Genomic DNA, 14,363 nt, shown 5'->3' on the forward strand with positions numbered 1-14,363 from the left:
CAGCTGCACAGACTTGACTCTTCCTTTCCAGTATCAAGAACATGAACCAATTAAAATTGCACAGAGGTTGGTATTTCTTCAACGTCCTCAGGCACAGGCGTTCCTCTTTACGTCTCTGGGCCTCTCGGATGGAAATCCAAAGAGCAGAGATAGCAACAGCACTAGCACTTAAGATTTATATACCGATTCATGGTCCTTTTTATAACCCTCTCTTACAGAATCAGCCTATTTCCCACAACAATCTGGGTCCTCATTTTACCCACCTCAGAAGGGTAGAAGGCTGAGTCAACCTTGAGCTGGTCAGGATCGAACTGCTGGCAGTGAGTAGTGAGTTAGCCTGCCATTCTGCATTCTACACTGCGCCATCATGGCTCCTATGCACACGTCCTCAATCAACATGCATTGTAGTTTATTTGCCAAGTAACTAACACTGGTCCTCGGAATCATGGAATGCTTGGCCTCTCAACAGCCAACAGCATTCTGTCAAAGAGACACAAGGATCTCCTGTGATCCAAGAAGGCTGGCACTGCATGCGCCAAGCAAACATGCCCTTTGATCCCAGCCTCCAAAGGTTGAGGCGTTTTGCTTCAGACCAGGAAAAAAGCTTTCTACCCTTCCATCTGTCTTTGTTTGGGCCAGGAGAGATTAAACTGAAAAGAACAAAACCTGTCAATCAGCTAATGCTAGCAAGCACACCAAGTCCTCATCCAAGGTGTGTCTGCTGCTATTCAACCCTGGAAGAAATCAAGCATGGGCCTCACCTGCTACCCTCTTATCTTCAAAAGGACTGTGGGATAATGCTGGGCAGCTCCCCTGCTTGTCTACTTGGCTCGTTTTCCAGGGTGTCCTTCTTCCCCTCCAATCACCCATTTCACTTCCACAGCATTTTGTCTTTCCCAGAAACCCTGTGAGTTTCCTTGAGTGAGCAGTCAAAGGCTCCTATGCGCCCATTTCCTCTCTACACTCCCCAACCCTGGAAATAGCACTTTATCCTGGTGGCATCATGGCATCCGTACCATTGAGCATTTCCTAGGTCTCCTTTGCAGCCCAGAAGTGGCTGCATCAACTTTTCTGAACAAAACCAAGTCCCACCCATCCCAGTGGGCCAGAACTCAACTTTTTAACCAACAGTTAAAAGTCCACAAAGATGTGACTTTTTCAAAAACCTCAACAAAACGTGCCAGTTTTCACGGAATAGGACAACTTGCCACAGCCAACTCGCCATAGCCTTTTTGCCACGGTCAACTCACTGTAGACAAATCGCCACGACCAGCTCACTGACCATGGTGAGTTGTCCTGGAGCCCAGTTTTCAGTAGCTTTGCTTAGCTGGATCTACCACAATTGCTATCAGATTGAAATATGTCATCACGGCAGATCTCCTATGAAAAGTTAAGATGGTTGTATTTCGTATTATTTGTCCAGGATGTATACGGCCAGTGCTACTGGAGTCGGTTTTGGCAAATCTCATTAAGCACATTTACATTCTTATGCTACTTTGACTGCACTGACTTTCTTGCTGAAATCTCAGTCTGGAATTCTGCCTCCTGGTTCCCTTCTTTGCAAGGCTGCCATTTTCTGCCCACATCACTTCTGTAGGCCATGCAAAAGAGCTTCCTGGACATTAGCACCAGCACGGAAAAGGGTCTTCAGAGGATTTTCTCTGGCATCAACTTTCACACGGAATGAAGCAGGTGCAAAAAAAGGTCTTTAATATTTAATATTTAATATTCTGAGGCGTTAAATGGGTTTAATGCCTTTCCCCCTCCTTCTCTCGTAATCATCTAATGATGCAGGGTATTTTGTTAAGCTTCCTCTACTACACGGGTAAATTTTTTTTTGCCATAAACTGGCTTGAAAGTGAAATCAAAGCTACTTTGGAGACTCCAATGTTGAAACCAGTTTCCGAACACCAGCTTCTCCTATACCGGCTCTGCGCCCCAACTTTCTTCTGCTCTTTCAAAGGCTTCCTAGCTAGAACATCTCTCTTGCCTGAAATGATAGCACTGAAGGCATTTCCAAAATTCCCTCCTCCTACCCCTTTATGTCTTTTCAGCGCTTTGTATTTTACAATTGCTGCCTTCTGAGTTTTTATTTAGCTTCCTGAATCAAGGCAATTTAAACCTGCGAAAGGGGGGGGGGGAGATTCTTAATTTTACACCATGCAGAGAGAGGGGCAGCCAATCCCTCTTATCAGTCAGGTGCTCCTCTATTTGGGGACAAGGGCTGCAGCCACTCTGCTGAAACAACGAGGAGCCTCTGCTCATTTGGAAGGAGCAGTTTGGGGAAAGGACAGCTACGGATGGTACTTTAGGCCAAGAACATCTGGAACGCGAAGGAGTTCCACAAAGAGCTTCAACTGAACCTCTCCAGGTCCCTGGTCATTCTGGGAAGGACCCAAGTCACTCAAGGCCCCTAAAGGTCATCTCCTACCATGACACCAAGCTCAAGTCCAGATCATTCTATAGGTCTCCCCATCTTCGCCCCAAGGATCTCAGAGAACCCGCGCTTGTCCTGGAAGGCACCCAGAATGCCCGCACAACTCACCCTGTCCCACTTTCATGATGATCTTCATGGAGCGGGTTTGGCACACCCCGCCTTCTCTGTTCTCCAAGCCCTCGAGGGACCCGTTGGACGTGGCTGCAAAGAGAGAGAAAAAAAGGTATCAGGGCTGTGGAAAGCGAGGAGGACAACAGTGCAATGCCGAGGGACCCTCCTCCACTCACAGCGCACGAGAGGCAAGGTGAACGGTGGGCCTGAGGGCCTCCCCCCACACACCCCGCCCAGAGCTGCCATGACTCCGCCTGGGGAAGGTTGTCCCACATAGGTAGGCTTGCTCTCATCCAGAGTGGCCCATCACGGTGGCCATTCCCTCTTTAAAATGCTAAAGGGGTCAAAAAGAGGGAAAGTGACTAACATCTATAGTTAATCTTGCCCCTCCCCACTCCCACGCTGCCAGGGGCTGCCAGTTCTGCAGAGGGAGGTTGGGCCAGTCCTGCCCAAAGCGGCTGCTGGTTCCTAGAGCCTCAGCATCCCTCCAGCTCAGAGGCCCCAGATTTAGTTTTTCATTTGTATTCCATTTCTGTGAGGCCCACCTTGTCCAGAGATGACTCTGAGCAGCTTACAAACAATAAAACTACTAAACATTAAAATAATAAAGCAAAAAAGTAAAAACAGTAATAAATGCTGTTCAAAAGGCACAAAGAGGAAGACAAAGTACCCAGGGAAGAGGTGGGTCTTTCCTAATCCAGAAGGGGGCAGACCCTTTGGACCCCTAGGCCCCCTGGCCAAGCTGGGTCTTCAGCTCTTTTGGAAGGCCAAACAGGGAGGGGGAGACGGTCAGATCTCCCAAGATTGGGAGAAAGGTGACACCCCATTATGGAGACCCTGCTTGTCCTGCTGCTGTCAGGGCACTCATGGTGCGGGAAGAAAAGCCTCCACACACACATACACAGAGCCTTCAGCCCCCGCTGCCCCCCCCCAAGGGATTAGGACAGTCCCTGGGAGGGCATGCCAAAAAGAGCAGGTCCTTTTGTGTCTCTCCCTCCACTTAACAAGCTCTCTCTTAAAATAGGCAAGAAGGGGAGGGGGGGAGGCAGGCTCTGGCTGCCTTCCTGCCCCCTTTCTATCCATTGTGCAGATCTTGGGGGGGGAGGTGGAGGGGCTGGCCTCCTCTGCTCCCCTCAGAACCCAACCTAATTAGCACTGCAGCACAGGCAGACCCCCCACCCCACAAAGTCTGGGGGAGAATAAAGGGGCCCCAGGTAGGGCGCAGACAAGGCAGAGAGGGAGGAACTTCTCCCACCCCACCCCATTACCACCAGGATCCTGAAAAGAAAAACCCCTCCCCCATCAGAAGCCCCCAAAGGCATGTCTCTTGTGTGTGGAGTTGGGTGACCCTAGGAGTTGTACTTAACAGAGCAACAGAGCTGGAATGGGTCTTGGAGGTCATCCAGTCCAGCCCCCTGCTTAAGTAGGAGACTCTAAACTTTTGCTTCAGCGCCCTTAATTTAAAGTAAGATGCAACCAGTCGGAATCAAAACAGGATGGAGACAGGATGCCAAAACGTTTCCATAAGAGGCTGGCAAACAAGGCTACGAAGCCATTGGAGATGAAAGGGGAAGTTTTATGGCTGTTACACGTGACGGCCCAGAGAATGAATCTGCCTTCAGGAGGTCCTGCCAGGTGCAACGTGGGCGCTTCCGATGAATCCAGATCACCACATAGCCTGTATTTCACAACAGGTTCTCCGTGGGCACCTACGTACGTACAGTATCTCTGGAAGAGAAGCACTGAACCGCACAAAAAAAAGAGCTTTTTAAAAGAGAACGAGAGTTTAGCCTCCCTCCCCTACAGAGCTTCATCCAAGGACCATGCAATTCGCAGGATCTGGATCTTGAAAGCAACAGCCGTAGCCCACCAGAGGAGATCACACCTGGGCACGAAAAGATTGCTGACCCTTCTTCCACAGGGCAGTTTAAGAAAGGCCTCCCCAGGAGGCCTTGACTGCAGCTTCAGCAACCGTGGAGCACAAATATTTGGCGCATGAGGAAGGCGTAAGGACGGGCCTTTGAAGGCACCAGAAAGGGGAGGCCAGGCCTGCTTTTTCCTTGCTCCAGGCGCATCTCAGTGCGGCCCTTGCGTCACGGCCTAATTTTAACTAGTGCAAATCCACATGTGCCGGACACACAAAGGCTGCTTCGTGCATCTCCCTCTCGCCCATCTTCTGGGCAACTGTGGGCTGCAGAGCAATGAGGACCCTGACGACAGAAGCAGGGTCCAGGCAAGACCTCCTGACTTCAAAGTCGGGTTTTGGATGGGGAAAAGGGAGATCAAAACAGAGGATGGAGAGGGAGGGGAGATGAAAAGGAGAACAGCTAGCAGACCTCCCTAAAATGATAAGTGAAACCGTGCAACTCTCTTTCCTCCCCATGAATACAACTAATGAATTCATAGTTGAGTGCGGCCGCGCAGGTGGTTATGGGAGCAACATGGCGCTCCCATGTGACACCTCTCCTGCGCGAGCTGCACTGGCTCCCGGTGGTCTTCCGGGTGCGCTTCAAGGTTTTGGTTGCCACCTTTAAAGCGCTCCATGGCTCAGGACCTGGGTACTTGCAGGACCGCCTACTACCACAAGCAGCCTCCCACCGGCTGGTACGCTCTCATAGAGAGGGGCTCCTCCGGGTGCCGTCAGCTAAACAGTGTCGACTGGCGGCCCCCAGGGGGAGGGCCTTCTCTGTGGAGGCACCCACTATCTGGAACGAGCTCCCCCCAGAGATATGGAGGATCCCAAATCTACGCACTTTAAGAGCACGCCGTGCTCTTAAGATTCTCCTATTTCAGCAAGCCAGCCTGGCCTAATTTTCTCCCCCGTTTTAAAAAATTTTTAAAATCGAAATTTTAATCTGTTTTAAATTATTGGGATTTTTTAATTGTCTCGGGCTAAATTATTTAATCTGGTTTTAATTATGTCTTTTAACTTTTGTATCTATGTATTTTATTCTGTGCCTGTTCACCGCCCTGAGTCCTTCGGGAGTAGGGCAGTATATAAATCTAATAAAACATAAAACAAACATAAAACATAGGTGGTCACGGGTGGCAAAAGGCCCCAAACACCCCCTCCCCCAATATCTCACTCTCGGCTTATTTTTCTCAGCCCTCCCGATCAGCTGGTCACTTCTCTCTTCTCTTGTTGCTTCTCCCCAACGAAAGCTTCTCCATTTTCAGAGGCTCCCAATTTCATCTATTATCCTCGCTATCATTTACAAGTCTGTAGACACCCCAAAGATGCAGACCTATGGCCCCATACCACAGTAGGTCAGCCCAACTCATGTCCGTTCTGCTGTCCCTGGGGAAGGGAGGGGAGTGGCAGCTGGTCAGAACAAACCAGAATTCAGTCATTTCTCAGCCTCCTTCTAGACCAGTGTTTCTCAACCTTGGTAGCTTGAAGATGGGTGGACTTCAACTCCCAGAATCCCCCAGCCAGCAGCGCTGGCTGGGGGATTCTGGGAGTTGAAGTCCACCCATCTTCAAGCTTCCAAGGTTGAGAGACACTGGTCTAGACCTTCCCTGCTCTGCCTCGGAAGCCAGGCAAAAGGGGGGGGGTGCCAAAACTCCTCTGCTCCCCACTTTGCCAGCAACAGGGCCTCAATGGGCTTAAAAACACCAAGCCACACCACCTCTTCATGTATGGGGGACACATACAAATCCATGCAATTTCCAGGACTTTTTATTGATTGCTATGTAAATGACCACGCTGCCCATCTTGCTCTCCAAAATGACTCTGGACGGTTTAGAATGTAATAAAATAGAAATATAGAAAAACAAAACCACACAGGATTAAGTGCAGTATTTACAAAAACCAGGGGCTGAAGCGGAGCAGGGGGGGGGGGGGGGGTGCCTTCCCTGTCATTGCACCAACCCCCTCCCCAACCCAGAGTGCCTCCAGCCCCAGAGGCAGACGTAAAGGCCCTTCTGGAAGGCCAGAGTGGCAGGTGGGATGGATCAAGATGCTCCATAGAGGGGCAGCGGCGGCAGAAAAGCTGAAATTCCTGGACCAGCGAGCTCCACAGCAGGCCCTTTCTGCCCGAATAAGAGGGGCAGAGCAGTGCCATTGGGGCAGGAGAGTTCCTCAGGTGTTTCAGACCTATAAAGGGCTTTAAAGGTGATGATAATCAACACCTCTGAATTGTACCTGGAAGCAGATCAGCAACCAGTGCAGCTCACTTAACAATGGTGTTACACAGGGGTGGGTTCTACCCATTTATTTTTGCAGGCACCGGTCTACTCATTTGTTTTCTTTAACACTGATCAGCTGTAGGGCGGCCCTTTGAAGCCCCACAGAGTTTAAACAGTTTTTTTCCCTCTAGCCGATCAGCTGGGACTCAGAAGGCAGCAATAGATTGGGGGTGGGGCCAAATAAAAGGTAAGAATAACACAGGGGGGCGGGGGGGGCAGAACCGGTTCGGTGATGTCATATCATCATCGCTACCGGCTCGGCGGAACCGGGCGGAACCGGGAGGAACTCACCACTGGTGTTACATGTGCCACAGGTGGGGCCTCCAGAACAGTCCGTGCCACTGTGTGTCCTGAACCAACAAGTCTCTGAATACTCATCAAGGGTTGCCCCATGCAGAGCACATGGCAATAATCCAGACATGAGATGATCAAGGAATGAGTGACTGAGCACAAGATCCAGAAAAGGGCACATTTTAGGAAGCCGCACAAAGGCTTCCTAACCACAACCACCATTCCTGTTCTTTGACCAGGAATGGCAAATCTAGGATAACCCCCAAGTTGTGCACTGAGTCTGTCTTGGCCAGTGCAACCTTATCCAGAAGTAAGATGATAAAGGATCCCAAGGGCCCCACACCCACAGCTCCTCCAACTTATCAAGATTCAGCTGAAACTGTTGCCCCGTTTAGACCGCCACAGGCACCATGAAAGGGCAGCCACAGCATTACTTGGGCCACCCAGCATGGAGACATAAAGCGGAGTCCATTGGCATACTGATGATATCCCACCCTGTTTAACAGGAGCAGAGGGAGACTCCCAAGTCCTACGGTGCCCCACAGAGGGGAGGCCATGGGCTGGACCTCTCGGCCCTTATCAACACTGATAAGAACCAGGCTTGGAGGAAGAAACCAAACCATAAGAGCACAGCCCCAAATCCCGTGGTTGGTCCAAGAGGATACATGGTCAATGGTACCGAAAGAATCTGAGAGGTCAAGGAGAGCAAGGATGGACGGACTATCCCAGGGGTGGGTAACCGTGGCTCTTTTACAACCTGTGGACTTCAACTCCCAGAATTCCTGAGACAGCTTGGCTGTCTCAGGAATTCTGGGAGTTGAAGTCCACAGGTTGTAAAAGAACCACAATTGCCCACCCCTGGACTATCCCATTCCTCTCTCGCCAGAGACTGTCAACATGAGCAACCGAGGGCGTTTCTGTCCCGTAACCAAGCCTGAACAAGATTGTCTCTCAGAGCTTGCACCATTTTTGCTTCATGTCTCTGGACTCGCTCAATTTTAGCAATCTCTTTATTAAGTGAGATCTCCAGAACTGGACACAGGATTCCAAATGGGGTTTGACTAAATGTTGCTCCTGTCCCACAACCGGGCCTGAATTCTGACCAGAAAGGGTCCAGATAATCAGTTTCATCCAGGACCGTCTGAAGCTGCCAAGCAACCACCTTTTCGAACCACCTTCCCTAAAAAGGGAAGATAGGAAACAAAATGAAAGTTGTCCAGGCAGGTGGGATCAAGTGATGGTTTCTTAAGGAGGCCAGGCCTCCTTAAAAGCCCCCGAAAATGTCCCCTCCTGCTGAGATTAATCAATCACTGCCTGAACCCACCTGCTTTCACCATTCAGGAGGGACAAGGATTGAACTGACAGGTGGTAGAACCGACAGCATCAAGGACTCTGTCCACTTCCTCAGATCCAACATTGTCAAACTGTTCCCAGATAACTGGGAAGACGTCTCCTCAGGCATCTCACATGGACTTGCTCCACACACGGGACCTAAGTGGGCATCAATCCAAGTTACTTTGGTCTCCGGTCACAATTCAAGGTGTTGGTTATTACCTTTAAAGCCCTACATGGCTCATGGCCAGGCTATCTTCGAGACCGCCTTCTACCGCATCGCTCCCAGCGACCGGTAAGATCCCACAGAGTTGGTCTCCTCAGGGTCCCGTCAACTAAACAATGCCGGCTGGCGGGCTCATGGGGGAGGGCCTTCTCTGTGGCTGCCCTGGCTCTCTGGAACCAGTTACCTCCTGAGGTCCGGACCATCCCCATCCTACTGGCCTTCCGGAAAGCGGTGAAGACCTGGCTCTTCCGGCAGGCCTGGGGCCGTTGATCTCGCTCTTGCGATTTGGCGAGATCCGGCCATGAATGGTGTGAATGGGTTTTAATTGTTTTTAATGGTTTAACTTTTAATGTTTTATATATGGTTTTTAAATGCATTGTAAGCCGCCTTGAGTCTTCGGAGAAAGGCGGCATACAAGTTGAATGAATGAATGAATGAATGAATGAATGAATGAATGAATGAATGGATAAATAAATAAATAAATAAATAAATAAATAAATAAATAAATAAATAAATAAATACTTTCTCCCTGGCCCTCAGGGGTCTCCAACCTTGGGGTCTCCAACCTTGGCAACTTTACGACTTGTGGACTTCAACTCCCAGAATTCCTCATGCTGGCTGAGGAATTCTGGGAGTTGAAGTCCACAAGTCGTAAAGTTGCCAAGGTTGGAGACCCCTGTTGTAGATGATCACCCAGGAGGGGCCGAGCGATCTGGAACACAGCCAACAGGCCCTGTGGGCACAATAAGGACAAAGAAATAATGCTCTTTTCACGGCTTTTATCGCCACAGACCAGGCCTTAATAGCAGCTCTAGGTCGTGTCCAGTCAGAGTTATCCTTCATTTTCCTCAGTGGAGGAAATTTATCATCTATCCTCCCTCTTTAAGGTTGCCTCATAATTGCCTTCTTCCCACACTTTATCCTTTCGGATTATAGAATAAAGTCACCAGTTCAGTTTTTCTGTTTTCATCCAAAAGTCCATAAAGGGTTTCCAATCATGAATAAGCGTACTTCTTGTTTTGTCCCTGATCAAGCAAGTTAACTTTGCCATTTTCTGCCAATTTTGTCATCTTCCCAAGCATTCCCCTCCAGAGTGGGTATTTTGGAATCCTTCCATCTTGCAGACTACATCTTGTTGCAGTTAGCATGTACAAAAACATTTTCCATGATTCTTTTCTAGTTAACTATCCATAAATCCCGACCAATCAACCATCCAACACATACATGCATACATACATGCATGTACTGCACATTTAAGTGCACATTTTCCTCAACGGTTTGATGTTAAAATGGTCTTGGAAAAAATGACTTACAACTCGTCCCCAACATTATGATTAACCACCAACCCCCTCGGTCACATAATCCCAGTTTGGGTGCCTGGGAACTGGCTTGCATTTATAACAATTGCAACATCTTGTGGTCATGTAAGCAGCAGTACAATAAGGAGCAGTTCGGAGTGGAGGAGAAGAAAAAGGAGGAAGAATACAGATAAAATAATTTGGAACTGGGGATGGGAGAGAATTTAGACATCAGTTTTGAAGAACTGCCAAAGAAAGAAAAAGAGGCGGAGAGAGAGGAGTGCGGCATCAGAAAAGACAGTGGGACATGCAGGGCGACAGCTGAGAATGGAGGCGGCCTGGAAGAAGCAAAGGAATTTCAACACTAGCCACAAGAAGAGCTGAGACAAGTATTATTTCGCCAATTTGCCACCACCAACTTACAGCGATTGGTTAAGGAATTAAATTCCTTAATTTAAAAGAAGAAAACGGAACAGGATTTAAAAAAATTATAATAATAGCACTTTTAAAAACACGTGGAAAAATATGCAGCCATGGAAAAAAGCCTGCAAAATAGGTGCCATGTATGTATTCATACTCACAGAAGACCCAAGGTATATCTGTACTAAATGTAAATGTAAACTAATTGAAAAATTTTAAGGGGGGAGGGGGGATAAGTCTAGAGACAAGTCTAACCACTCTGATGTTGTTTGTGTCTCAGACTAAACCGAACTGAACTAAACGAAATTGAACTGAATACCGTAAGGAAAAATTAACTAACAGAAAATGAACCTTGAATGAAGACAAAGAGACATGTCACTCATAGAAGGGGGAAAAAACCCAACCCAGTCCAATCGATTTCATAAGAAAACCTGCAGGCATGTGTTGGTGATAGCAGACTCACTGTGGCTCAAGGGATCTGAATCAGCAATTTGTAGACGGGACAATCAATCTGTCTCCCAGGAACAAAGATCAAAGTTGTGACGGAGAGATTTACTAAAATAATTAAGTCCACAGATTATCATTCCTTTTTCCTCTTTCACGGAGGGATGATTGATATGACAAAGAGTCGGGAAAAAGTATCAAGAGGCTATGAGCAGCTAGGCATGAAAGCCAAAGAGATGGGGACACGGGTGGTGGTTACCTCTGTACTCCCAATGAAAGGCAGGCACCCAATGAAGGAACACAGAACTTTTGAAGTAAATCACTGGCTTAGGGAACAGTCTCGATGAGAGAACTTTCGATTCCTAGACCATGGTTTAAAATACCTGCATGGGGCGGGGTGGGGTGGGGCTTTCTGGCAGGGGATGGGTTGGTTCACAATAACTGGGAAGAATGTTTTTGGAAATCAACTGGATCACTGCTCAGGGAAACTGAACCAGGAATCTGTAGACCAGACCATCAAAAGAAACACACCTAATAAAAGAGGAGGTGGAGTTGCACTAAATATAAGAAATAACTAAAGCTCTATAGAAATGCAAAACAAAGAACCCAAGGATGAAAACGGAATGGCATTTCTATAGGCGTATGCAATATTACAGAACACCCACCCAAACAGAGGAAAAAGATGAACTTTTTACTCATCAGTTAGCTACAGTATGCAGGAAGCTCACTACAATAATAATGGGGGACTTTAACTCACTGAAGCCGTCGGCATGAGCTTAAATGGACTCCAGGGGATGGTAAAGGACAGGAAGGCCTGGAGGAATGTTGTCCATGGGGTCGCGATGGGTCGGATACGACTTCGTGACTAACAACAAAAAACTACCCTGACATCAAATGGGAGCAACCTCTACATCTAGCGGAAGATCAAAGAGATTCTTGACAAACCTAACAAACAACTTTGGCTCCCAAAAGGTAGAGAAGGGAGCTGGAGGGTCAGCAATACTGGACTAACCAACCTCTCTTCAACAGCTGTGATCTTCGGGAAATTTCACCTACTGTTTGCTAGAATCTCTTTTTCCATAATTTCCAACCACTCTCGCCTGCTTTCAACAGAGCCATGGCAGCCTTTTGGGTATTTGTAGATCTTATGCTTATAATTCATTGAATTATCTTGGTGTCTGGCTGCCTTGTTTTGCTTAGAACCTCTCCTTTCTACTCGCTCAGGAACCGACATATTCCCTTTACAGGCGCCCAATACCACATGTGGGATCTGAACAACGCAAACTCCAAGGGAACAATTACCCGTCTCTGAATGCCATTTTTTTGTTGTTGTTGGTGGTGGTGGTCAAACCCTGAGATTACACTTTTTAGCCGTTACTCTACACTGCCTGCTCTGCTTCACTTTGGGATCCACTCGGACCTCTTCATCCTACTGCCCCACATTGCCACCAATTCAGCCCTCCCACTCTTGAAGAAATGTAGCTAACGGACTCATTGAGACTTAGAATTTCTTTCTCCTTTCTCTATGCAGACTGCATCCGTTCACCCTTCGAGAGACACGTCCCTGAAAACAATGGTATTTATTCTTGGTGCACACAAGCCTCACAAGGCACTCAGAGAGGCAGATGGCTGCTGAACAGCATTGGCACCCATTCGCTGTTGCTTCCAATAGACGTTGGGAGATTTTCAGGCACCCCTGGAAAAAGAGGAGGTACAGCTCAGTCTCTTCATCTCTAATCCACAGAGGAAGCAAAACTCCCCTCTCTGAAAGCAGGGAGTCACAGGATGAGAAATGACAAGTCGAAGGCTGGGCTAGTGAGAACATTAAACAAAGGCTGGGAATCTGGCGGTTTGTCTGAACTAAAATCCTGGAGTTCTGAGCTGTGTCTTTTTTAAGGGGCAAAGCCACCCATGGCGATGGGGGGAAAAGAGGAATCCCTACTATGCATTCTTCCCTTTATACCAGCGGTCCCCAACCTTTGCGTGGTGGGGAGAGAGGAAATGGTTTTGTGTGAGTGGCAGGCAAGCGTGTGTACAGCTCCATTTGCGCAAGAAGCAGGCACTCCTGTGGGCACGCGAAACTCCATTTGTGCAAGTGGCAGGCGCAAATGCCCACCGCTCGCACAAATGGAGCTTCATGCACGCACAAGAGTGCCCACTACTCGTGCAAATGGAGCTGCGTGCATGCACTTGCCTGCCGCTTGCCCGGCCCAGTTCCAAAAAGGCCGCAGCCCAGGGGGTTAGGGACCCCTGCTTTAGACAAAAATGAGAGGGAAATGAGAAAAGAGGAAGGAACGAGCCTTGGTCTTTCAACCTGATACAAACATAGACGGGGAAAAGCCTATAGAAGTCAACCACACTTATTTTACCCTTTATTCTGAGTCTTTCCGCTATTCTCCCTTTTGCAATTAGGAGAAGTCAAGTTTCAAGTCTTGCATTTGGGTAGCAAAGGGAGACTTTTTCTTTTTCTTTTTTCTTTTTTTTTTTTTTTGGTTCTATAATAAATCTCCTCCCTTTGCTTATACATCGTAATGGTGCGAACTGCAAGGAGGAATTGTTACTGAAAAATGGGATAATCCAAAAGGCACCTTGAAGGAAAAGGTTCAAGGCTACCTTCCTGCTCACCGCTAAACTGCATTTAGCTTTTGCCTGCATTCATCTGCATTCAAACATCTCAATCATTCTGAGTGAAAGCACAGCCTTCTGGAAGCCAGCAAGAAGGCGTCAATGCAGTTCTATTCACCAGAAATAAAATTCAAGGTATTTTTCAACCCAATGTAACTGCCACCTGATGACTTTTCAAACCACTCCGATTCTGCCAAATCACATCTGATCTGCATCAAGCTTAGCTAGTTAGTGATAGTTATTGCTTACTTCAACTATTTCAAAATTGGAACGGATAGTCTACAGGCAATTTAAAAATAATTTCAGAACATTAAGATGATCCCTCTCATCTTAACGAAGCCCTGGGACCTCCTAATGCCAAGCGGGTGACTCATGGCTCTAGTTGCAACCCACAGAAACCATCAAGATGGGCTCCTGCTGCTGAATCAGCTCTCCGTTCATGTGGTGGGTTGATGCAGGAGAAAAGACAGACGGGACTTAGGTTCTGTAACCAACTTTCCTTGAAGCTGACATCTCAGAGGAACACCCCAAAAAATGCGGAGGAAACCAGACACTGATGAGGCTACTGATATTTCTCAGCTTGGCCACATTATTTGTACTGTGTGATCAGATGCGAGGCACAGACAGAAGCCGCCAAGCTTAATGCCTTTCCGAGCCATGGTGCAGCTCCTAAACCTACAATTTCACTGCTTTGTGTAGAAAGATGCTCAGCCCCCTCATCCAAGATGGAGATTTTGAGCTAAGGCCACTCTTCTCTTGAACTCACCTCTTTACATTTGGCATCATTTCCGTGTTATGTTCAATAAGCACAAGGTGAATACCAACATGCTGGAAGGCCCCACAAGTCTTATCTTATGGCTATGTGGAAGCCAGAACGACTGGAATTGTTCAGCCAGTCTTTAAAAGGGTGAATCCAGAGGGGCGACTGAATCTGTTTCTACACAGGGTTATCTAACTCATGCCATATGTAATGGATTCCTCATGACTTCAC

General features: G+C 47.9%; 1 protein-coding gene across 1 annotated transcript in view; it reads right to left on the bottom strand.

Annotated features, from left to right (window-relative positions):
- Nucleotides 1–14,363, bottom strand: part of EFNB1 (ephrin B1) — a 90,049-nt gene that overhangs the window by 16,892 nt on the left and 58,794 nt on the right. The window contains exon 3 of the mRNA XM_070951999.1: nt 2,546–2,638. Coding sequence (XP_070808100.1) covers nt 2,546–2,638 — 93 coding nt within the window. The remainder of the gene's footprint in view (nt 1–2,545; nt 2,639–14,363) is intronic.

This window comes from Pituophis catenifer, unplaced genomic scaffold (genome assembly GCF_029215685.1).
Source record: "Pituophis catenifer annectens isolate HBS135680 unplaced genomic scaffold, rPitCat1.0.hap2 SCAF_11, whole genome shotgun sequence".
Lineage (NCBI taxonomy): Eukaryota > Metazoa > Chordata > Lepidosauria > Squamata > Colubridae > Pituophis > Pituophis catenifer.